Here is a 25,205-nt window from a genome sequence, read left to right on the forward strand (position 1 = left end):
GTGTGTGTGTGTGTGTGTGTGTGTGTGTGTGTGTGTGTGTGTGTGTGTGTGTGTGTGTGTGTGGGGGGGGGGGGGCGGGGGGGGTCAAGTGTCTTGCTCAGGGACACTTTGACACATTGCTGAGGTCTGGAGTCTAACCTGGGGCGTTTGGTTTCCCAGGCGGGCTCTCTAACCATTCAGCTATGTGATACAATTCAAGAGGCCGTCCCTGTGTGTGTGTGTGTGTGTGTGTGTGTGTGTGTGTGTGTGTGTGTGTGTGTGTGTGTGTGTGTGTGTGTGTGTGTGTGTGTGTGTGTGTGTGTGTGTGTGTGTGTGTGTGTGTGTGTGTGTGTGTGTGTGTGTGTGTGTGTGTGTGTGTGTGTGTGCAGTATGTGCACAGTATAGTTGAGACAGAGGTGTGTCATATGATCATTATAAATAGTTTCTCCATGCTGCATAATACAGTCAGATAAATCAAAGGGAGAGGTGGAAGAGACAAACACACAAGAGGTAAAATAATTAATTCATCTTAATATAATCTGTTATAACAATATAATATATTAATGTGCAGATATTTATCAATTTATTAATGTGCATATATTTATTTATTATGTTTTTAATTGTATATAACAGTGACAATGCACATTAATCAACATTTCAGTTTGCACAACAATGTATACGATTCCCCAAAAAAAAAATTCGGTCATTTGTCTACCCAGGCTTTTGTGAACACCCCAGACAGTTTTTAAGTGGCTTGATTCAGTATTTAGATGTTTGATATTTATTTATTTACACCCCCTTCCAATACAAACCCATTGTAAACTCCATTTTAACCATGATAGATTCATCAAGATCACCCGTCCTTGGATCTGCTGACTCATACTGCCCTCCTAATACGTGAGGGGCCGTGTTTTTTCAATTACTTTTTTCATTTATTAAAAAAAAAAGATTTGGAAAATGACACATTTCAATACAATAAAATGTTTTAATTAAAGTAATCAACATGGCCCCCTCACGTATTAGGAGGGCGGTTTAGTCAGCATGAAGGACGGGTGCTCTTGCTGAATCTATCATGGTTAAAATGGAGTTTTATGGTACAATGGGTTTGTATAGAAAGGGGTTGTGTCTGATAAAATGAATATCAAATATCTAAATACTGAATCGAGCAACTTCACAAAAGCCCGAGTAGATGATAAAATTACCCAATTAAAAAATAAAAGTGAAATATCCCTTTAATTAGCAAAGAGCTCATTTTCATCTGTAGTCCCTGAGCAGGCTGTTAAAATTGGTGATCTATAACTATCAATACAAAACATACACCTAAAATAAACATAAGTACAAAAAACAAAACAAATACGGCACAGTATGAATACAAAATTACAACAGTGAAAAAATCAAGGCTAAGGTTGAATTTGAAAATCCAATTATCGGTGCTCTCTTAATTAGGTAGGAAGACTAATCCAGTGATGTCAATTAAGACGTGAAGTTTGTTATTATCTATGTTTACATATAAATATTCTTATTTCACCAGTCAGACAAACTTTAGGAGGTGGAAGAGACGCAGAAAAAGGTAAAATTATACATTTATCTTAAAATAATCTGTAATACATCTGGTAATATGTTAATATGTTGTACAGAGAGGTGTTGTTCTCATTTCAACAGTCAGATAAACGAAGGGAGGTGAGAGAGACAATCAACAACAACTCAAGAGGTAAAATAATAAATAATCTTATTCTTAAAGCAAACAGGATATTATTAATTGATGAAAATGACTTTAATTGAGTTTGATGCAGTTACAGTATTAGGTTTAGGTTTGTAAGAGGGGATGTACCCTACATACCTGCATTCACATCCACCATGTGTATAACACAGTATGCATGTCTTTATCTGTTTGATTTTCTATCTATTTTCCTTTGCTGTCTATCTCTATCCTCTCTCTTCTCACAGAATGCTACAAAACGACATGAAATAAAAAGTATTTCACCCACTGCTTTACACCTGTAAACCCTGTGATGTGACAGATAACACTGATTCTGGTATATTTACGGGGCCAGGCTTCCAGCATGGACCCGTATTGTTATTGGCATTATTCCATTTCTTCTTCTTCTTCTTCTGCCGTTTTTGCCAGTTCTGGCTGAACCGTGCATACGCTTTTTACGAAACTCGGCCATATGATAGATGGTCATGAAAAACGATCAAAAAATAAATCTCACAATCTTTCGTCAAAAGGTGGCGCTATAGCACTCAGTTGAAAATGCCAACTTTGAACAGGTACAACTCATGCCCTGTTTGACCTACAGCCATGAAACTTCGATGCACACATGCGTCTCCTCATGCCTAACAACTTTCACCCTCTGACTTTTGACCTCTGACCTTTAGATCTCCCACCATTTTGAATTATATGAAAAACAGTTAAAACCTATCTCCTCCTGGGATTTTTGAGTAATCTGCACGAAACTTTTTACACATGAACTTTGGACCTATGCCAAAAAACGTTTGCAAAATATTTTCCATAAGTGAAAAAATGAAGCTTTAATGAGCCAATGAATATTGCAGTTTTATGACAATTATTCATCTGCCCCTAACACATACATGCAGACTTACCATTCTTTGAAACTTTGCAGAAATGTAAAGGGCCATTCCAAGTATCACTGAAACCAATCTTACTCCAATTGGTCAAACGGGGGCGCTATAGCAATTTTTTGAAAATGCAAACTTTAAACAGGCAAAAGTCATGCCTCGTTTGGCCGACAGCCATTAGACCTGCTTACACATGTGCCTTGACTAATGAGGAACACATCTATCACGTTGACCAGTAAGCACCGCCCTTAGATTGTCCGCAATCTTGAGCAGTTTGAGAAACACTTAAACCCAGGATTTTTGAGCTATTTGCGTGAAACTGTATGATCAGTGTGATCTCTTTTTTCAGAGGTTTGTCTGTTGGTCCAATAGCGTCCCGCTTAAGTGTATGTCTCACAACCTCAAGGTCACAGGTTCAAGCCTCACTTGGTGCAGACTTCATCTAAGTTGCATTTCACACAACATGACTATCAATGAATACATCTGCAATTGTTAAAGATAACATGAAATACTTAATTGAGTGTTTTACATACTTCATTGTGAAAATAGCTGATCTACAATCTCACAACTTTTCAGATAGCAATGAGAGTATGTTTTTTCAATGTATAACATACTTCATTGTGAAAATAGCCGATGCACAATCTGACAACTTGTAATGGTTTGTGAGCTTGTAGATCGGCTACTTTCACTAGTTTTGCTTCTGAGGAGATGTACAATTTCTTCATTGGTAAATGGTTTGTGAACGAGTCATCTTAGTGTTAGTGAAACAGGGGCTTGGGTCATGACAGAAGGCAAGAGTTTGTGATCCTCAACAGACAATATCAGCCTGGACAAAGCTATAGCACTATAGGTAGTGTTGCAGCTACCTAAGAGTGCCTCACGACCGCAATGTTGCTGGTTCAAGCCTCACTTGATGCAGACTCATTTAAGTTGAATTGCAAAAAACATGACTCAATCTATTCCGTTTCCATGGCTCTCTCTCTCTCTCTTCAATCTATTCCGTTTCCATGTCTTTCTCTTCAATCTCTCTCTCTCTCTCTCTCTCTCTCTCTCTCTCTCTCTCTCTCTCTCTCTCTCTCTCTCTCTCTCTCTCTCTCTCTCTCTCTCTCTCTCTCTCTCTCTCTCTCTCTGAGGGGCGGCCATAGCTGAGTGGTTAGTGAGCCCGCCTAGGGAGCCAGAGGCTCTGGTTTGCCCCATGTACGATTCCAGGCCAGGTCAGCAAATGTGTCGATGAAATTTGTTCCTGAGCAAGACTCTTAACCCCTAATTGCTCACAGGCCCGCATTGGAAACAAGACCGCAAGGACTTTCATGAACTGACCTGTTAAAGGAACTATCATTTCTCTTTCTCTCTCCTGGCCCCGTATTATCGCTGCTTGCAGCTATATTTTTACTTGTTGTTTGTTTTGTTTTTGTTTAGAATGGGCAACGCCGTAGTGATCATCAACCACCCGACCAGCCTGGACCACGGTGTACCGGTGCTGGACGGTGGTAAAGTGGTGGCGGAGGACCCCGGCATGATCCGCCTGGCGAAGGACTCAAATACGGAGGGTTGTGGAGGAATCATCACCTTCAAGAGGATCGTGAGCGAGTGTGGGAGCAGCAAGACCATCGCCACGGAGTGCGGTACCACGGTGGGGGTGGGGGTTGGGGCGTCTGTGGGTCTTGAAGGGCCAGAAGTGAGTGCTAGTCTTAGTTTTGAGAGAACAGATACTGAAAAGAGAAAGGGCACCACAAACATCAAAAACATTGTAACTGATAAAAATGACATGTCAGAGTTGGAGTGTCATGTGAACCTGATGGGGAAGAACAAGGGAAAGTACAAGTGGCACTGCAATGATCTCAATCTGAAGGCCAAGCACAGGTGGAGTAAGAACTCAGAGATGTTCATTAAGATCACCTTCAGAGAGGATTCAGACACTGACACTGATTCTGAGTACAGAGAGGAGTTGGACGAGGAGAAATGATCTGTTTTTTCTCTTCTCCACTTGTTTTGCTCCCTCTTATTACTTCTACTCATACCTGTGATTCAGGGTTGCTTGTGCTAATACATTTGTCTGATTAGCAGATTTGTTTTTCTTCATAAATATCTTTGAAAATGTTGCAGGTTCCAGGAATGTGACCATGCAGACAGTTAAAAATGAATAAATGGGAAGTTCAGCAAACAATAAGTGATAATTATGTACTGTAACATGATTTATTAAACATTACTCCATATAACCTACCTCTGTATGATTATATCTTTATATAATCAGTGTCTATTTAACAGCAATACACCAATAGCTTTTTGTATGTTGTCCATATGGACACACAACATTTTAAACTGATGAATTGGTACTTTATCCTGATTGGGTGAAATTGGTGAGCCACCTGAAAATGAATTTTCTGTTTATTAAAGAGTTGGAGAGACGGGGAGACTCCTGTTACTGAACAAACACTCTATAGCAATGATTACTTTCACAATAAAGAGCTATTTAACACTGTCACTGAACAAACACTATACTTGCACCAATCCAAGTTACTGGATTGGTTTAAAGATGGGGACTCAGGGGAGTTAAGAATTCAGAATCTCAACAAAAGACACTGGTGTCTACGTGACAAGAAAGAGACACTGGTGTCCACTCTACATATTGACAAGAAAGAGACAGAGGAGAAAGTGGTACAGTCAGCTGGGGCATTAAGGCCACTGTGGCCTCAGGGCATGCCATTTTTTGAGGGGCACAAGGCTAAACTGAGGGGCACCGAAAAATGACTGTGTGACCCATTGTTGGCTTACCATTGCACTATGGCCCGTACAAGTTCAGCCACCAGGGGGAGTCAAGGCCTGAGGAGAGACGTCAGCACCATGGACAGCGAATAGCCCTTGACCAGCTGAGTGAGTGAACGCATAGCCTCGGAAACCCAGACTTTTTTTTTGTTTCAAAAGAAAAGGGAACGCATGGACATATAGAGGTAGACATCTCATTGGCCAGTGGGGCCGTACGTCAACACCACCCCCATCTTATGTAGGGAGTTGTATAGAAGTAGCCTACCTGGTTTTGCTTTGGTTAAAGCTATGCTTTGCAGTTTGCACACACATACACACACACTATGACAAACACACTCATCCACTCACAGCATACAGTACACCACTAATGTTACTGACTTATATATTTATTGAGTGTGGTTGCATTTTGATTATTTAAAGGGATAGTTCACCCCAAAAAAGTACTAATTTTCTATCTATTACACATCCCATGGAGCCTTGAATTCATAGAGACCATGAATTCCACCTATGCATAGGTGCGTATTATACATCATATGCCTATTATAAAGATTGCTGGATTTTCAAAGGACAGTGTTACTTGAGGACAGAAGGAGATCAAGTTCTACCAGCTAAACCGTTGGTTTGGTTTGGCATGGTACGGTAGCTAGTTGTGGTTTCCATTAAGGTGAAGAGGTATTCTCTGTTGATGAGAAAGTCCAAGGCATGCAAATGTAACATGGAAACAAAGACACACCCTACAAGCTACACTTGATTTGTTTTGATTTATTAGAGTAGACATAACAATTACATGTTAAATAATTCTCACAGAAACGTCAAGGATAAAATGCCAATGGAACACTGGAACAAGGAAACTTGAGAGACAAAAACAATATGTGGGCCTACATGATGAGTGATTAATGAAGGGCATGCCAAGATTTTAATTGAATGCAGTGTCACAATAGTTAAATCTGCAAAGGCACCTAACTTTGATCAGAGGTGAGATAACTTTTAGGTTGGAACCAGGCTGTGGATGGAGGGTTTCCAAGGATTATGATTGTGGAGTGGTATTATAGTTGTCATTGCCGTTGACATAAATTATTTAATTGTCTAACCACACCACACACACTCCATGCATCTGTTGTCTTAAAAAAGAAGAACGAAAAAACGTTTTTTCTCCAACAAAGGATTGAAAGCACATTTAGCAATTTTCACAGAATTGAGGCAGCTGTTAGCAATCATTTCTTCTAGCTGTCTTGTCTTCACCTGATGCAATCACGTGTACAGGTCAGGTTACTCAGGTACTGTACCATGTGCAATTATCTCCTGCAACATATTAATGAGCATGTTACTTTACGAGTCACCAAAGTTATTCAAACGCATTTGAATATGTTTATATTATAATGAAGAAAACATATAGGCTAGATTTTGAATTTATTCTCAAAATAAAAAATGTGCAAACACTGCATATGAAAAATAAAACAATCCTAAACAATGTCACAGTTGTCAGTAGTATACTAACATATTCACTGCCATCCAGCTCTGTGGTGATTCTTCTCCAGAAATGGAACACTTGTAGAATCCCTCATCAGACTGAGATACATCAGGAATGATCATCTGTCCATTGGTTTTAGTTTGGACCAGTTCTTCATTTCTATAAAAGTCCACGTTGGACAGTGACTTGTCTGTTCTGTGTTGGCACTCAAGAGTGACAGAACTTCCCTTAGTCACAGGGTGAACAGGACTCACCAGGATGACAGAACCAGCTGTAAAACAAGTAAAAAAAAAAAAAAAAAACAGACCACATGTTAGCATTCACACTGAACTAATGTAACGGTAGGGTAAGTTATATGTTTTGGTAAAAACAAAAACGTTTTGTTTGTAAAAAGGTTCACCAAAACCCTATGAAGCATTGAATTCATGGAGATGTTTTTTTTAACACTCATCTTTTAATTATTATCATTGCAAACCAAAAAATATAACCCTTGTTGTAAAAAAACAAAGTTGTCCTTTAACATTTATTTCAACCAAAGGAAATCACTTACCCTACTTTTAAAAAACATGTTTATAATGAGTTGATGGAATGCAGCAGTATTGTAAGGTAGTGAATGAAGGAACTGGACTCACAGGCTACTGTGATGTTGACAGCATTGCTGTACACAGAGGTAGACTGACACCAGAACACACTGCTGATGTCATAGGTGCTGCTGACTTTGCATGTGGTCATAGACATGGTGGGATATGAACACTGGATGGGCCAGGCTCCTTTCTCAGTCACATACTCTACTGTCCATCCAGTAGGGTTTCCCTCACAGATCAGTGAGACAGGCTCATCGATAAAGTGTTGAGAACTGTCTGGACTCACTGTGAGAGCAGCTGAAGAATGACGCTCTGAAACACAACACAGGGTCAGAGGTCAAACACAGAGCACTGTTACATTGACACAGTGGCGGACAAAGTACTCAACTCAGTACTTGAGTCAGAGCATAGATGCTTCTGGTCAAATATTATTCAACTGCATGGGAAAGTTGTCATATTTGTACACATGAGTACTGTCATATTTGTACTCCAGCAAGTACTGGAGTGCTCAAAAGTATTCAAGAGTACATATATTAAAAAGAAAACAAGTGAAGTATTCAAAAGTAAAAAAGTACATTTTCCTTTTAATGTCAATATTTTAACTTTCAAAATAGCCAATCTAGTGAGTTGTAGATCTGGTATTTTCACGATATTTGAAATAAGGCTTAAGTGGTTAATTCATAATGTACTTTTTCCCTTCCTAGAAATGAGTCAGTATAAACATTTGCCTTTATTTTTTTTTCTTTACCATACAGTACCCAAGTAAATGTGCTTTGTTACTGTCCACCACTGTTACAATGACTCAATGAACAAAACTCGAGAAAAGTGATAAAAAGATCAGAGAACGCGAAATAAATACAAACAGAAAACGATCTAGAAGAATTATGAATGATAAATTATGAGTCACACTCACCACCAGAAAACACAAACTGTTTGTTACTGTAGTCAGTGTAACTGCCCAAAGCGCTCAAAACTTTACACGTATATCCTCCTGTGCCTGTAGTCGCTCCATTCATCCTCATGGTAGGATCTGTCCCCCAGTCATGTGGTAAGGCCTCATTGATGTAGTAGCCGTCTGGTCCAAGAACAGCCGCGTAGAACTTGTACCAGTTCTCCAACCCGTTCTCTAACATGTAGTTCTCAGGTGATTCTTCAAATTCACAGGTCAGACGCACTTGGCTCCAGGACACTCCAGGACTCACCCATGTAGGAGACGCACTCAGAACAGGCTTGGGTTGCCCTGTTTGAACACATGAAATGTGTGGTCCAGTAGATTATATCTGGCACACAAAACAAATGGTGCTAAATAGCACTATAAGTGGTTGTTTGGTTGTAATCATAGGCTATATATAGCAGTGGTTCTCAAACGCTGTACTGTACGTTACCTGTAGTGCCCAACGCCAGCACAGAGCACAGAATCACTGAGAGGGTGAAGGTCTGCATGGTTGCCAAGATGGACACTTTCTGGACACAAGTCATACACACACATTATTTTATTTATTTACACATTTCGTTACTCTCTGATTGTAACTTAACTGCTGTGCTGCCTCCCCTGCGGATCAATAAAGGTCTATCTAACCCAGTGGTTCTCAAACATTTTCACATCAAGGACCCACAAATTAATATGTATTTGGCCGCGGAACCCCATCTGGAAATATTTTGTGCAAGGGACTCACATAAAAGATTTATGTTTAAAAAATATGCCAAGATTTTTTGGAAAATAGCCTATGTACTGTATATAGAGTTAAAGTGGTTAAACTGATATTATATTTTCAAATTTCGTTGGAGAGTCACTGATATAACAGAATGTGAGAGATGTGGTGAACTCACCGGGTTGGTTTGGTTGCTGGCAGGGTCCTGTGATGTCAGGGCAGTGACTGGTGTTCAGCTTTTTATACATTATAAATGTTGTCACATCAGCAAAAAGCTAATCAAATATAAAGAGTTACACACACACACTTGCACACGCACACACACACACACACACACACACACACACACACACACACACACACACACACACACACACACACACACACACACACACACACACACACACACACACACACACACACACACACACACACACACACGTGCACGCACATCACTGTATCATTTACCACCTTATCATCTAGGTGTTTGCGTGTATGTGCTGATCGCTGCTGTTTTTATTAAAGTTCAGTATTAGTCATGTTAAACCAAGGTCAGATTACAGGTATGTCAACAACAGTTCTGATAGCTTTATTTTTCCTACTAAATACCGGCCCATATCTATCGGTCAGATAAGAATGAATTACATCAATAAACGGAGGAAGGAAACGTGTTATAATAGTATTTGGGTTTATTCCAGAGAAGAGATCTTACAAGCGTTGGACATGCATGGTTCCAGATATATTCTTCTGACGTTAAAACAGAGATACAGAGTAATTATACACATAACGTGGTGTTACACCTTTCGTCATCACGTCAGCCGTAAGTTATGGCTTGAATGGCTCAGTTTCCTGGGCAACCAAGGTTGGGGTATCGAGGTTAACCTGCTATCTAATATTGTTGACATACCAGAAGACCAAAACACTGTTGCAGGCTGCCAGAGAGGCACTGACACTTTTAACCATATTAACACATACAAATGGAAAATGGTACACTTTAGAACCATCAGAAAATGGTACAAAATCATACCTATCAAGTTCCAAGCTTAATCTGCATTATAAATGCAAGGCAGGCAAAGATTTAAGTCAATATTCAGGTTGATGGTATGAAATGGGAGTGGTTTCAGTCAGATAAAACATCTTTAAAGTCAAACTCAGGACATTAAAGCTATATTATGTATTGTATTTTGTCCAAATTGTCAAATATTTAGGCTATGGCAGTCAGGTGCTACGCCCCTGATGGCAGTATGTTGATACAATATAACTTATACAATTGGGGTGGTTGTATTTGGTCTCCCTGCTCTTCTATTGAGACATTTAGATCCAGTGTTTAGGTTGGAGACGACCTTTTGACATGATCCTGAGTAAGCAGTCAGTTGTAAGCAGTCAGAATTTGGCAGGATTGCTCTTTAAGTTACAACAGATCCGCTATAGTACTAAATGCCAGCCAATGTGAATCCAGCGGACTCTCTCTTTGGCGCTAGTTTTGATACCTCTGACACGTCTACACCGCCTCGTGCACGGTCCAAGTGAACACAACCGAGTGCTCTCTACCCCCGTTTCAGCCAATCACAAGCCGTGTCTTGCGTCTCGCACTAGGCATAGTGTTACTGTAGTGAGGTTAGGGTTAGGGTTAAGGTTGGGTTATAGGCATAGTTTTTGTGAGGTTAGGATTAGGGTTAAGGTTAGGTTTAGGTATAGTGTATATAGTATATAATTCTCATATAAATATAATATAAAATGTAAATATGTATAACAAGCAGAGACTTAAAGGTAGGGTAAGTGATATTTTTGGGTTAAAACAAAAAGTATTTTGTTAAAAGGTTAAAATACTATATTCTGATAGTAATCATTGCTATAGAGTGTTTGTTCAGTAACAGGGGCCTCCCCGTCTCTCCAGCTCTTTAATAAACAGAAAATAGATTTTTCGGTAGGTGTCAAAATCTCAGCCAATCAGGAGAAAGTACCCATTTTTAAGCTTAATTTGTATAGTGTTCCAGTTCCAATTTTGTCTGCTCATTTCTTAGTGTCATCACTTCCAATTTCACTTGTTCAATCTATATCCTGATTGAGTTCTCTGTCCCGGTTGGATAAAATTGGAAATGAAAATGAAACTGAAACGAAAATGCATTTTCTGTTTTATAAAGAGCTGGAGAGACAAGGAGACTCCTGTTACTGAACAAACACTCTATACAAGGAGTACTATCAGTAGAGCTATTTAACACTTATTTTAACCAATGCAAATCACTTACCCTACCTTTAAAACCTATTTCCAAAATAGTGAAAAGTGCAGATCTACAAGCTCAGTGCGCTTTTCGATATGACTGGTTGTGTGCTTGTAGATCTACAATGTTCACTATTTATTAAAAGTGTTTTCACAGATTCTTTTTGTTTGTTGTTTGTTGTTACATTTTGTATTTGTTTGAACATTTAACAAACATTCTTTTTTATTTTTTTATTTTATGTATTCATTTAAAGGGATTGTAGGCAACATTAAGCCTAAATTTCAAGAATATTTCTAAATATATATATTTTGCATTTTTTCTCCTCTATCAGCCACTATATAATGATGCTGGGGTGTTTTCCTGCATTGAAACATGCATTGGCTGATGTCATAGGTGCTGCTGACTTTGCATGTGGTCATAGACGTGGTGGGATATGAACACTGGATGGGCCAGGCTCCTTTCTCAGTCAAATACTCTACTGTCCATCCAGTAGGGTTTCCCTCACAGATCAGTGAGACAGGCTCATCGATAAAGTGTTGAGAACTGTCTGGACTCACTGTGAGAGCAGCTGAAGAATGACGCTCTGAAACACAACACAGGGTCAGAGGTCAAACAAAGAGCACTGTTACATTGACACGGTGGCGGACAAAGTACTCAACTCCAGTACTTGAGTCAGAGCATAGATGCTCCTGGTCAAATATTATTCAACTGCAAGGGAAAGTTGTCATATTTGTACACATGAGTACAGTAGGCCTACAGTAGGCCAACAGTATATTAGAAATATATTAAAAAAGAAAACAAGTGAAATATTCAAAAGTAAAACATTACAAAGTACATTTTCCTTTTAATGTCAATATATTTCTGTATTGAAATAAAAAAAAAAGGAAATCTAGAAACTTTCAAAATAGCCAATCTAGTGAGTATTTTCACGATATTTGAAATAGGGCTTAAGTGGTTAATTCATAATGTACTTTTTCCCTTCCTAGAAATGAGTCAGTATAAACATTTGCCTTTATTTTTTTCTTGTTTACTTGAGTACAGTACTCAAGTAAATGTGCTTTGTTACTGTCCACCACTTTTACAATGACTCAATGAACAAAACTCGAGAAAAGTGATAAAAAGATCAGAGAACGCGAAATAAATACAAACAGAAAACAATCTAGAAGAATTATGAATGATGAATTATGAGTCACACTCACCACCAGAAAACACAAACTGTTTGTCACTGAAGTCAGTAGTGTAACTGATCTCTGAGTACATAGCTCTACACGTATATCCTCCTGTGCCTGTAGCAGCACCATTCAACATCCAGGAACCCTCTGTCATCCAGGTACCATCTTCCAGCTAGCTGAATTCCAGCTATGTGGTACGGCCGTATTGATGTAGTTGCCGTCTGGTCCAAGATAAGCCGTGTAGAACATGTACCCGTCTGGATATGATTGTTTAATTTCTTTATTTTCTTTAACTACACAGGCCAGAAACACTTCGCTCGAGGACGCTCCAGGACTCACCCATGTAGGAGACACACTCAGAACAGCCTTGGGTTGCCCTGTTTGAACACATGACATGTGTGGTCCAGTAGATTATATCTGACACACAAAACAAATGGTGCTAAAGCAACAAGCTTTAGCACTATAAGTGGTTGTTTGGTTGTAATCATATGCTATATATAGCAGTGGTTCTCAAACTTTTTAGCTTAAGACCCAAAAGAGAAATTAGTTTGCCCGGGACCCAAACTAAACTGAAAATAGCAGATCTACAAGCTCACAGCGTGGCACGGAGTGACGTGCTGTGAGCTTGTACATCGCTGTGAGCTTGTACATCTGCATTTTAGCAGCTGCCAAGCTGCTCTAGAAACAGGCTCAGACGTAGTCATCCGCGACATGTATTTGTTCATTGGCTGTCCTGCGACATGTACAGTATTTGCTCATTGGCTGTCCTGTGACATGTATCGTCCCCCTCTCACAGCTGTTTGAATGGAATGTGGAAATACGACACCGGTGAAACAGTGCATGGCCAGTGTGTGTGTGTGTGTGTGTGTGTGTGTGTGTGTGTGTGTGTGTGTGTGTGTGTGTGTGTGTGTGTGTGTGTGTGTGTGTGTGTGTGTGTGTGTGTGTGTGTGTGTGTGTGTGTGTGTGTGTGTGTGTGTCGCTCCCCCTCCGTCCCCCTCTCACAGCTGTTTGAATGGAATGTGGAAATACGACACCGGTGAAACAGCATGGCCAGTGTGTGTTTGTGTGTGTGTGTGTGTGTGTGTGTGTGTGTGTGTGTGTGTGTGTGTGTGTGTGTGTGTGTGTGTGCAGGATTGATACTTTCACTTGAGTAGTTGGGGGGGGGGGGGGGCACACACACACACACACACACACACACACACACACACACACACACACACACACACACACACACACACACACACACACACACACACACACACAATACAGCATGCAGCTGCTAATAATATGACTGTCAAGTCATATTTATTCTTGTTTTAACATTAAAAAAAAGAATCTTGAAATCTTGAAAGTATTGGAGTGTGTGTGTGTGTGTGTGTGTGTGTGTGTGTGTGTGTGTGTGTGTGTGTGTGTGTGTGTGTGTGTGTGTGTGTGTGTGTGTGTGTGTGTGTGTGTGTGTGTGTGTGTGTGTGTGTGTGTGTGTGTGTGTGTGTGTGTGTCACATCAAGGACCCCCAGGGGTGCCAGGGAGCCACATAAAAGATTTGTGTTTAAAAAATATGCCAAGATTTTTTGGAAAATAGCCTATGTACTGTATAAGGGTTAAAGTGGTTAAGCTGATGCTGATATTATATTTTGCTGTGGACCCCCTTAGACCCCCGAACACTTTGAGAGCCACTGATCTAACAGAATGTGAGAGATGTGGTGAACTCACCGGGTTGGTTTAGTTGCTGGCAGGGTCCTGTGATGTCAGGGCAGTGACTGCATGGTGTTCAGCTTTTTATACTTTATACTTTATGCAGATGTTGTCACATCAGCAAAAAGTTGATCAAATATGAAGAGTCACACACACACACACACACACACACACACACACACACACACACACACACACACACACACACACACACACACACACACACACACACACACACACACACACACACACACACACACACACACACACACACACACACATATCCCAAGGAATCCGTGTAATTTACCACCTTATCAACTATAGATGTTTGCGTGTATGTGCTGACCGCTGCTATTTTTTGTTAAAGTTCAGTGTTATGTTAAACCGAGGTCATATTACAAGTATGTCAGCAACTTGACAAGTTCCAAGCTTAATCTGCATTATAAGATAATCTGCAGACAAAGATAGTCAATATTCAGGTTGATAGTATGAAATGGGAGTGGTTTCAGTCAGATAAAAACCTCTCAAGTTATGAAACTATGTATATTGGGAATCTACCCTAAGAACTTTGTACAAAGTCCAAGTCAGACCAAAATCCTAGAGCTGTAGCGTTAACTGGACAAATATGGAGATACCATCATTAAGGGTATGGCATGACCTGATGAGTTGCATTGGACTGGAACATAACTAGGGGAAAGCAAAATGAATTTGACCAACTGTGGGAAATATATATGAATGCTGTGGATATTACTGTTTGAGAGAGAAGGAAACTGATTTTTTTATTTTATTTTTATTTCTATTTTTTTTATTTGAGAAAGTGTAAGCAATGTGATCATTTTCTTTTTTATGGCAGGTGCAAGGGGGTATGTGTGTATGAATGTGTGTAAAAGTTGATGTCTTGTATGTAATAAAATATCAAATAAAAATATTGAAGAAAAAAAAAAGAAACTCTCAAGTTAAACTCAGGACATTAAAGCTATATTATGTAACTTTTTTCAGTGAATAACATTTTATTTTGTCCAAATTGTCCAATATGTAGGCTATGGCAGTATGTTGATACAATATAACTTATACAATTGGGGTGGTTGTATTTGGTCTCCCTGCTCTTCGATTGAGACATTTAGATCAGTGTTTAGGTTGGACACAACCTTTGACATGATCCTGAGTAAGCAGTCAGTTAGCTCAGTGGTAAAATGTCAGAACTTTTCACAGCGAGCAGCTTGGTGTAGTTGTTCCTTGTTGTACCAGTTCCTTGGTACCTTACAAAGGCATTGGCATCAAAATATACATAAAGTATATACTTAAAGTATCACAACGCCTCGCACTGCAAGATGTTAAACTTGTAGATCTGCTATTTTTGGCAAAGAGGAGAAAAAGAGCAAACCAAATACAGAGCCAATGGTCAAGTTTAGTATTGAGGCTTAAGTTAATGTCTGAGAAACTATTGTGTACAAAATGAACAAAAAGCATTCATTAACAATGGCGATAGTGCTGTCAAACTGGTCTGTTGTAACGTTGCGCAACACAAGCTGGAATCGAACACCGAGTTACAGCCGGGTCTTTTTTGTGGGGTCGCTACACTATGAAGCTATCTATGAAATCTATGAAAAAGTTTAATCTGCAACGCAACTCTATCTAATATGTAGCGGGGGTCCTTGTTTCATCTCTCTCTCAGCTAAGTGGTCCTTGGACTGAAAACTGCTAATAAAGTATTCAATCAATCAAAAGACCCCTGGATTATAGACATTGCGACAGTAGAGGTCACTGTTATTCTGCTGTGTTATTGTGTTCTAAAAGTGTAATGCATTTCTATATACATTTCTATGACAAACTGCGTTAGGTGATAGGGACATTGTACCTGTCTGAACTCTGATTTTCTCTGTGTGAACAACCCACTAATTCATCACATTCACAAATTGTGAATCACAATGACAATTTACCAGTAAAGTGATAGTATTTCAGCTGGTATTTCTGTGCGGTTCTACCACTAGAGGTCATTGTTTAACCATAAATACCTGAGGTATCCACAAGTCAACAGAATAACTGGAGACTTCTCTGTAGCTAATGTAAATGTACATTATTTATAAAGGTGCTCAATGGTGTGGCCTATTTATTCATATAGTATAAATAAGAGAAGTATATCCACAGTACTTGTATTTGTTTTATGCATGAGCTTCGAGTAATTAAGATCAATCATTTGATCAATCGTGATTTTTCAACGTATTCAAAGAGTTTCATTTCTGACATACAGAATTACAGACAAAGGCATTTGACATCATGTGGTGTAAAATGCCTTCTCCATAAGAGTGAACTTAAAGCTGCTAAAACACTGTAGGTTTACAATGAACAGTAACACTAATGTGTGTCATGCAACATCTGTGGTCATTAAGAACACCATTACTTAACCATGAAAACAGCTGCTCTGGGTAGATGTTTCTGGACCTCTTTGCCAGTTAATCTGTCCCTGGGTGAACTGGAGAGCTTCATGTGTTTTAAACAAATACATGTTCCTTGTCACAAACTTGTGACCAGTAACTTCCTCTTCCTGTTCCTTGCTTCAAAGCTTGTGACTACAGTCATTTGAGTGTGGCAGGATCCTCAGTTTTTCCTCTTTTGCTGAACAGTTAGACAGACTATCGTAACAGCTTGCATGGGCCTATGTCCAGTAATCCCGGCGTTTGGTATACGTACAGTTAAGAGTGGTCTGCTGTTCAGCTTCAGTGGCTCTCAAAGTGGGGTCCCTAAATGGACCTGTCCTGGTCTGTAACTCAGAGGGTGTACAAATGGGTCCTGACATGTCTATTTGGTTTAATTTATACACTCTGAGTATGGGCAGTCCATTTGTATACACTCTGAGTTATGGGGGTCCATGGCCTAATCCACATAAAAATGGGGGTCCTTGGAATTAAAAAAGTTTGATAACCACTGATCTACATGATTAGAGAACCTGTTGATGTATAGAGTGCATGTGTCAACCCCGAGGCCAGGCTTTGATGAATGCTACATCTAGATTACACCTTGTTGTATGGCAGGGTGCCTACAAACAGTATTATGTTCTGAAAGTAATTTCATGTGTGTTCTAAAATGGTAATAAAAACGTGCTCTTATATCAATATGCTGGTTAATTAAAATGCACAGCTCTTGTATAGTTAATTTCATGCTGGCACACAGAAACACTTAAATGAAACACACATTTAAATGTTCAATCAACTGTCAACCGATGGTTCAAAGCAGATACAATAGTGATCTTTTATTAGTATCAAAGTACAAGTAACAACATTTTGGGTTAATTCTGAATCTTTGGTGGAACAAAAGAGCCTGCTGCCACCTTAACAAATGAATGGGAAACAATCTCAGAGGCAACAGTAAATTCTGGCATCTCATATGTCCTACAGTTGTTTTTGTTCTGGGATAGATTAAAGCAACACCATTAACCTTTTTTTGTGAATAAAATGCAATTTGGTCCAATCTGTATGGTAGAGTTAAACATGTTAAACAATATAACTTATACAATTGGGGTGGTTGTATCTTGTCTCCCTGCTCTTCTATTGAGACATTTAGATTGTGTCAAAGGTCATGTCTCACCTAGACACAGGATCCACACAGACACACAAACTTTGACCTGAAGGTCCAGATTAAATGTATCCCCAGAGCAAGCAGCCAGGCTCTATATTAGCTCAATGGTAAAAAATGTCTGCACAGGCGCAGGAAACCAGGTTCAAATCTGTAAATGTACAGGATCATGGCTATACTGTACATCTTTGTTAAAACTAACTAAGTTTGGCACAAATAAAGTTATTATCACAAAGGCTAAATATATGGTTATCTATAACTAGCTAAACTAGATAGACAGATTTGCATCTGAAAATTAAACAGCTAATCATTACACAAAATACCGATTGACATGACATTAACATTCATACTTGGAGTGTGTGTTGATTGTGTGTCTGTTTGGCCGTTCGCCTCCAGAACCACATGAGGCCCTGGTGGCCCTGGGTTCCAGTCCCCATGGGGATATGTTACTTCTGTGTCCCTCCTGCACCGTGGCACCCCCAGTCTCCTTGATGTTCATCTCAATGAAGAGATAATACAGAGGAGAGACCACCGCCCATCCTCCTTCATGGAAAACACAAAACAAACACAAATATCTGAGATAGAAATGAGTTCAACCACTTAGACTTTGTTGAGGTCCCCCATGGGTCTGTATTTTGATCCCTCATACATACAAATAGCAGATCTGGAATGCTACGTTCACCTACTTTCATGAAATGTTCAATTATGACATAAATTGCCCAGTTTGGGACATATTAATAAACTTGACCTTGACCTTGATGACCTGCCTAGAATAGGGATGCTAGGGTTCATATGGTAAAAAAAAAACTAAAATTAAATAAAAGTTTGTATAATGATGGCTGTTGGCTACACATACAAGCATACAAACATATTGTATAATGTGTGTTGAATGTCTTTACCCATCGGGGTGGTGGTCTGGACTGGTTCTGTGAAAGTGATGTCAGTGTAGGTCTGAGCTGTGAGGTCAACTTCACCTCGACCTAGAACACAAACACATCCCCAAGAAAATGGGGGTGGGGGGGGGATATTTTATAGCTGCAGAACAAATTTAGAACACATGAGGCACCAGAAACCACGCATAAATGTATCGTAAAGTTATCGAAAGAACACAAGTATAATGTACTGTATACTAAACATAAATACACGCCCAAAAACTTTACTGTTATAAAGTTCAGTTTCACTGATTACACCTCTATTTTTATAACAGCTATAAATATTACAGACAATAGCTGTATTCAGGTCAGTGAGATCATCAACCGCACGTTGAATGCGTGATTGACCTTTGAGACTGTGAATACACCCGTCATTCATCAATGTGGTTCTGTGTAATACGTCTGGGCTTACATCCTGATTTGAGTCTGAGACATTACATTGACACTCTTTATTGAGTGTACAGAAGTCTTCAAGAAACAGACAGTATACAAGTGTACAGGTTCAGCCACTGAGCCCAGATAATATTCATATGGTCCTAGAATGGTCATGCCAGTGCATTTGCCATGCAGTATATACAATTAACAAGTTGAGTTACTATTTAATATTAAAACATGTAAATCAAGACAAGAACAGATATAGGCTTCTGTAAAAGGAAGTAGAGGGATAGACGTGGGAGGGGAAAATTATTCACAGGGTTGGGGGAGGTGGGAAGGAAGTCTTCTGAAAATAGATAACATATAGTATTTTCAATTTGTACGACTGCATATCACTTTTTAATATGGTGTGTTTGAATTGGCATCAAAATATCACACTTTAAAACAAACAAGATTTACAAACTTTTGATCTTTGTTTAGTCAAAATGTCTCCATTATGTAAACATGATTAATAATAATAGGTTTTAAGATCATTTATTGGTTTGTTTGTTTGTTTGTTTGTTTGATTAGATACAGTAGGACAATAAAGAGTACCAGAAGAATTTTAGATTTATCTGCAATAGTGTAAACTGTAAATGATAAGAACGGTATCAGAGTGGTGTTGAATTCATGTCACCTTATTCGCGTTTGTTGGGAAAGTCTCACCTCTGCATTTTCGGTAGATTTGTGACCACATCAACATCAAAGCAACCAAGAGACCCATGCCTCCCAACACAGGAAGTAGAATGTACAGGAAATGTGACGCCTCCTCATTCGCAGGAGCAACTACTTCAACACCCACATTCTGTCCTGAAAACAAGAACAATGCTACTCACATGCGGGGGTGGTTATGATTGCAAAAGGTCAGGACAGTCACACCACACAGTAGCGATATGACTTCAAATCAATATTACAATTATTTCAATATCAAAATTATTTCAAACTTTTACCTCGATTACGATTAATGAGCAATCATTAAAATAAAAGAAAATTGTGAGACTAGCAGATCTACAAGCTCACAACTGCTGCGTTGCAAGCTTGGAGATTGACTATTTTCAAATATCTATAAAAAAAAATCTGTGTCGATTCGCTATTCAAAAAAAAGAAAGTCAATCATCTAAATATTGGTTTCTATATATTTTAGATTGCCCAGCCCTATCTAACCTCACATGATGAGATTCAAGTTAAATTAAAAACTAAATCGATGAATGCAATATTGAAAGGACTATCACCTCAAAACATTGCAATGTGTATCAAATTAGATGTATTTAACTTAAAAATAAAAAAGAATAGAGTGCTGTGTCACCTGTCACTTCCATCCAGCTCTCTGGTGACTCTCCAAGGTCAGAGATGTTACACTTATAGAATCCTTCATCAGACTTGGAGACATCGTGGATGGTCATCTGTCCTGTAGACTCATACCTAATGAGGGATCCATCTTTATAGAAATCAGCTGGGAGGTCAGAGGACAGATTACCAGTTGTCCTATCTTTGTACCAGCATCGGAACGTGACATCACTTCCCTTTGTCACAGGAAGTGCAGGGCTGTCAAGGATCACATATACATCTGAAAAACAGTTGCAAAGTTAGTCTCTCAATCAACATCTTTCTCCACTGGAAAGCTAAACATTAAAAAAATAAAAGGCAAAGTTGTTACAGAATAAAAGGTTAGATAAGTAAGCTTTTGTCTTTAGATGGCTGGGTCAAATTCACCAGCAAGCAAAGTCAATGAGTACAATTTTCCCTCAGTCAAAAACAATTAGTGGACCCTTGAGCAAGGCAGTCAGCAGCCGACTGCAGAGCACTACAGAGCCAGACGGTGGTGCAGACGGCCCAGCACATCATCGGCGGTGAGCGTCCCTCGCTCCAGGACAGAGAAACAAGTAAGTATAGAGCGTGCCAAAATTCCTGAAAGGGGCGTCAACAAGTGTCTTTTGGTAGCTGCGGACATCTTTGAGGGGTAAAAACCAGGTTGACTTAACATTGCCCAATGCCACGCGGCACGCCCAATGCCAACGCCCCCCGTGGTGACGACGCGTTGGCACGCTCTATAGGCTGAGTGGGACACTAACCAGTAACCACCCCAGCCACAATCTTTTCACACTACTACCATCATGCAGGTGATACTGCAGTATCAAATGTTGAATGAACAGACTAATGAATTTCCACAGCGCACAATCTGTTTTGTATTGTTTCTCCATATTATATCCACAGGAATACCCATACGTTGCTTGTATGCGCACATTATACAAGTATACCAAACTGTATATTTCATCCTCATACTTTTTTACTTCTTTTTTTTTAATACCAATTAATTCCACCCCACACACATTGCTGTGTTGTCACTACTGTTGTATCCTACTGACTCACCTGCCAGTGAGGAGCCCCTGCCAGGAGGACGTAGGGCCTTCGTCCTACTCCTCCCCCCCAACACTCCCTGCTGACAAGTGCCGCCCCAGTCCGTAGAAATACATGCTGCAGTGACAAATATCACCCTGTCGGTTCCCCGAACATGGGCCAATTGTGTTCGCATAGACGCCCGACTTCATACTCTTTTATGCAAATTATATTTGACAAGTGCAATAGACTGAATACCACACATTTTTATGGCATTCTATACCTTTATGCATATTTCTCTCATTTATTTATTTATTTCTATTTAACATAACTGCAGTCGTAGGACGTTTTCACAAAATTATTTCAGCCACTCTTTTACACTTGGTGTAAAACCATGTGATGTGATGATAAAGAGTTTTTTTTAAATAGACCCTACCAGTCACAGTGATGTTGACAGCATCGCTGCGTGTTCCCTGTGCAGATTCACACCAGTACACTCCAGTATCTTCAAGGTACAGGTCTTTGATGACACACTGGGATGTGATTATTAGTCCCCAGTCTGTGGAACACTCAGAAACTTTCCCGGTGACAGAAGCATTCCTCTTAAGGGTGTTGTTACACTGGACTTCACAGCTCAGCCCGAGAGACTCATACTGAAACATCTGAGATCTGTTTGAAGTGATCGTCAGAAAAGCTGAAGAGACAGAGATGGGGGAGACATGAATGTCTGAAACCTCACAACTGCAAGCAAACATAGATTTAAAAATCCAGTATTCATTCATGTCAAACAGATATTGAATTATAGCAAGACATACAGTAGATTAAACAGTTGAAGCTGCACATGTAACTTTCCTCTTCTACCCCCGATTTGAGACCGGTTTCTTGCTCAAGTGCTGAAGTTTTTACCTTTGGACTAATAGAGCCTGCCTGCTTGCTGAGGGAATAAATTGAATCTTGACCTTCAGGTCAAAATTTGTGTCAGATCCTGTATCTAGGTGAGACATGACCACAAAGCAGGTAGACAAAATACAACCACCCCAATTGTATAAGTTATATTGTATTAACATACTCTACCATACAGATTCAAAATAAAAATGTATTCATTAAAATGGTGTCTGAATTATATTGCAAATTCATTATATAAATGAACAAATACACAAACTCTCTCTTTCTTTCTTTCTCTCTCTCTCTCTCTCTCTCTCTCTCTCTCTCTCTCTCTCTCTCTCTCTGTATATTACTCACATGCTATAGTGCACAACGCTGCTGTCTCCATGTTGCATGTTTGGGGTCTAGAGGTGAAAACACAACTTCCTGTGATGTTGGGTAGAATGAGCAGCCAGGATCTGTCACTGCATGTTATATCCTTTATCTCCTCCTGCTGTTTCAACCTGCACACAAACACACAACACATATAGATTCTCACACTTGTCATTGCCTGAGTTTATCCAACAGGATGAATGCCAGAGGAGTCATCATATAACCTTTTTAATTTGTAAAGGCAATGAGAAATTTGATCAACTGGATAAGCTGACCCTTTTTATTCATTCATATTAAACGTTTTACATCTGATTATCTGATTACAATGAAATTAATTGCTTTAAAAAGACACACAAAATAGCAAATTAGAAGAATAAAATAAAATAAAATTAAGTGCATTTCAGATTTTGTGTATATATATATTGGACATCACATTTGTATTACAAATTGTGTTATAACAGTGCACATCTTATAACACAAAGAAGGGAAAGTGTTCAGCTGTCCCTGTGTCCCAGGCAGCCTCCAGCAATGACATTTAAAGTGACCCCTGACACTTGTCACTGGCACGTGCTACAAATCAAAGTTGAGCTGGAGTCAATTCAGCACTCCAATGATGTAGTTCATAATTTCCACTTCCCTCTCGCCCTACAATTGCTGCTCTGTTCTATAAATGGAAAAGCCCATTCTTGCCGTTAACCAGTTCCTGTGGGTTAATCCCTTTTCACTACACTTTATACTGTGTAGCTTGAGCAACACTTCAACGGTGAAACAAAAAAAAAAAGGCATGGGTTTCCGAGGCTACTTCAACGGTGACTCAGGAGAAAGGTAGCTGGCCACCCACGCTTGGTCATTTTTTAGCTTTGTCACCACTATGTGAACACAGCATAAACCCTGGAGGTACTGCATTTCTTTGCTTCTTACCACACATGTGGCTATCAGTGGGACACTTCAATATCAACAAAAGACCGTCACCTTTCTGAGGAAGGTAAGAAAAACTAGAAAAGTGTGTTCCTCAGAGCACAGGTCTCCCGATACATCATAGTCACATGAGTCCAGAGACAATGTGTAATCAATTTGTGTGAGTTTTGGACCTAAGATTTATGGGAGTAGTGGCAAAAAGTGTAGAAGAAAACGCAAATTGTTGGAAATCTTGGCTGGGACCTACGACCTATACATTCAAGACATATTGGCCAAAATGTGAAGCCAGCTGTTATAGCGCCACCAGGAGGTGGATTTGAAAGATTTTGGATGGAGGTTCTTCCTTGGCCTATTGGGAGTGTGCGTGTAAAGTTCCACGGCAATCGAATGCTGCGTTCAAGATTTGTGCCATTTTGTGCAAAACGGGCCCCTCACACAAATTTTGAAAGCTTAAATCTGTAGGAGTAGTTGCAAAAACTGTGTTTCGCTAAATGGGATAATCTCATTTGGTGAAAATGGCCATGGAGAGTTGCATCATGAGCCATGGAATCCAAGGGGATTTTTTTTTATTGTATGACCTACGGTTCAAGAGTTACAAGCCAAAACATGAAGCAGCTAAGGCGCCACCATTAGTCCGATTTGAACAGGGTCGATAAGACAGGGTCCAAAACATAGTCTCTGGCCTTCGGCCGTCCGGCCTGGCGGAGACCAAAACAAATTATTATTATTATTATATTTTTATCGACTTACATTACTTATTTAATTGTATTGATAGTTAGTCTATTCTGTCTGCTAAAGATAATTGTTCTCATATAAAGTGAGTTTAGTTAAGATTTGATATTTGAATAGTCCTATATAAAGTTAAATAGAAGTTTTGGAAACATTATCAACATTATTTTTGGCATAAACCTCAAAACCACCTGTAGGCCTAATCAAGGTGAAGGTGATTATCTAGCCTCCACTGTAGCCAGTTGGTGGACATTAGGCCTAATTAAGTACATTTTCTTGTACTGTAGGCCTAATTAAGTAGCCTACATTTTTGGAGGTTTTGGGAGCTCACTCTGCTACATTTCGAGGAAGGTACTCGACTTGGTTCCCAAACTACAAACAATATATAATCAATTAACCACTTAATCCCATGATTTAAAATAGTGAAAATAGTCGAGCTACTCCTTTTGAACTGGTTAGATTTGCTATTTTCATTATGATTTCCCCCCCGTTTTGGAGGAAATGCTCTACATTTCAATTCAGCAATAGATTGATATGAAAAATAAAATATACTTCGTATTTGTACTTTTGAATACTTGATGGCCATGTTAGGCTATTTGTCCACACTGCTGAATAGACAGTCAGTGATCAAAATCAAATGACATGCTGACTCATAGCCCTGAAACATGACTGTCATACCATGACATGACATGTGAACGATGGCTAGCTGACTCACTGAGTTATATGAGTCATATACACATAAATATGTGTGATACAGCATGTCATGTGAATAGGATACTATGTAGGCTACAACGTTTGTATTAAATACAAATAGCCTACAATCTGTTACCATGGTGTGTGTTGTAACAACCTACTAGTCCTATGTTATTATTACCGTTGTATTGGAAAACTCCGCCCAATTGACGTAATTGTTACGCTCAGTGT

At 39.4% G+C, this 25,205-nt stretch overlaps 2 protein-coding genes across 3 annotated transcripts; one reads left to right on the top strand and one right to left on the bottom strand.

Moving 5' to 3' along the window:
• The first annotated feature begins 391 nt into the window (after positions 1-391).
• Positions 392-4,782, top strand: LOC311035271 (uncharacterized protein). Its single transcript, XM_084043377.1, has 4 exons — positions 392-489; positions 1,511-1,549; positions 1,642-1,690; positions 3,979-4,782. Exon 4 carries the CDS (start codon positions 3,980-3,982, stop codon positions 4,523-4,525), a length of 546 nt encoding a protein of 181 aa, XP_083899503.1. The 5' UTR covers positions 392-489; positions 1,511-1,549; positions 1,642-1,690; position 3,979; the 3' UTR covers positions 4,526-4,782.
• A 12,616-nt stretch (positions 4,783-17,398) lies between these two features.
• Positions 17,399-22,721, bottom strand: LOC311034790 (uncharacterized protein). 2 transcript variants are annotated; one of them, XM_084042772.1, is made up of 6 exons: positions 22,620-22,721; positions 21,814-22,071; positions 20,347-20,607; positions 19,707-19,850; positions 18,594-18,674; positions 17,399-18,237 (listed from the first exon to the last, which is right to left on the bottom strand). In XM_084042772.1, the coding sequence occupies exons 1-6, from the start codon at positions 22,648-22,650 to the stop codon at positions 18,032-18,034; spliced, it is 981 nt and encodes a 326-aa protein (XP_083898898.1). In that variant the 5' UTR covers positions 22,651-22,721; the 3' UTR covers positions 17,399-18,031. The 2 variants fall into 2 exon arrangements, with proteins under 2 accessions (XP_083898898.1, XP_083898899.1); XM_084042773.1 differs by lacking the exon at positions 22,620-22,721 and adding an exon at positions 22,284-22,332.
• Between the last annotated feature and the right edge of the window lie 2,484 nt (positions 22,722-25,205).

Source organism: Gymnoscopelus microlampas (genome assembly GCF_963454915.1).
Source record: "Gymnoscopelus microlampas genome assembly, chromosome: 19".
In the NCBI taxonomy this organism is placed as follows: Eukaryota; Metazoa; Chordata; class Actinopteri; order Myctophiformes; family Myctophidae; genus Gymnoscopelus; species Gymnoscopelus microlampas.

What these genes read in the sequence shown, in the direction of transcription:
- LOC311035271 (XM_084043377.1), top strand. Translation starts at nt 3,980, where the DNA reads ATGGGCAACGCCGTAGTGATCATCAACCACCCGACCAGCCTGGACCAC.
- LOC311034790 (XM_084042772.1), bottom strand. Translation starts at nt 22,650, where the DNA reads ATGGAGACAGCAGCGTTGTGCACTATAGCAT. An exon ending in AGCGTTGTGCACTATAGCAT is followed by an intron (nt 22,072 to 22,619) that starts GTGAGTAATATA and finishes CTGTCTCTTCAG; the next exon opens with CTTTTCTGACGATCACTTCA. An exon ending in TGTCAACATCACTGTGACTG is followed by an intron (nt 20,608 to 21,813) that starts GTAGGGTCTATT and finishes ACTGTTTTTCAG; the next exon opens with ATGTATATGTGATCCTTGAC.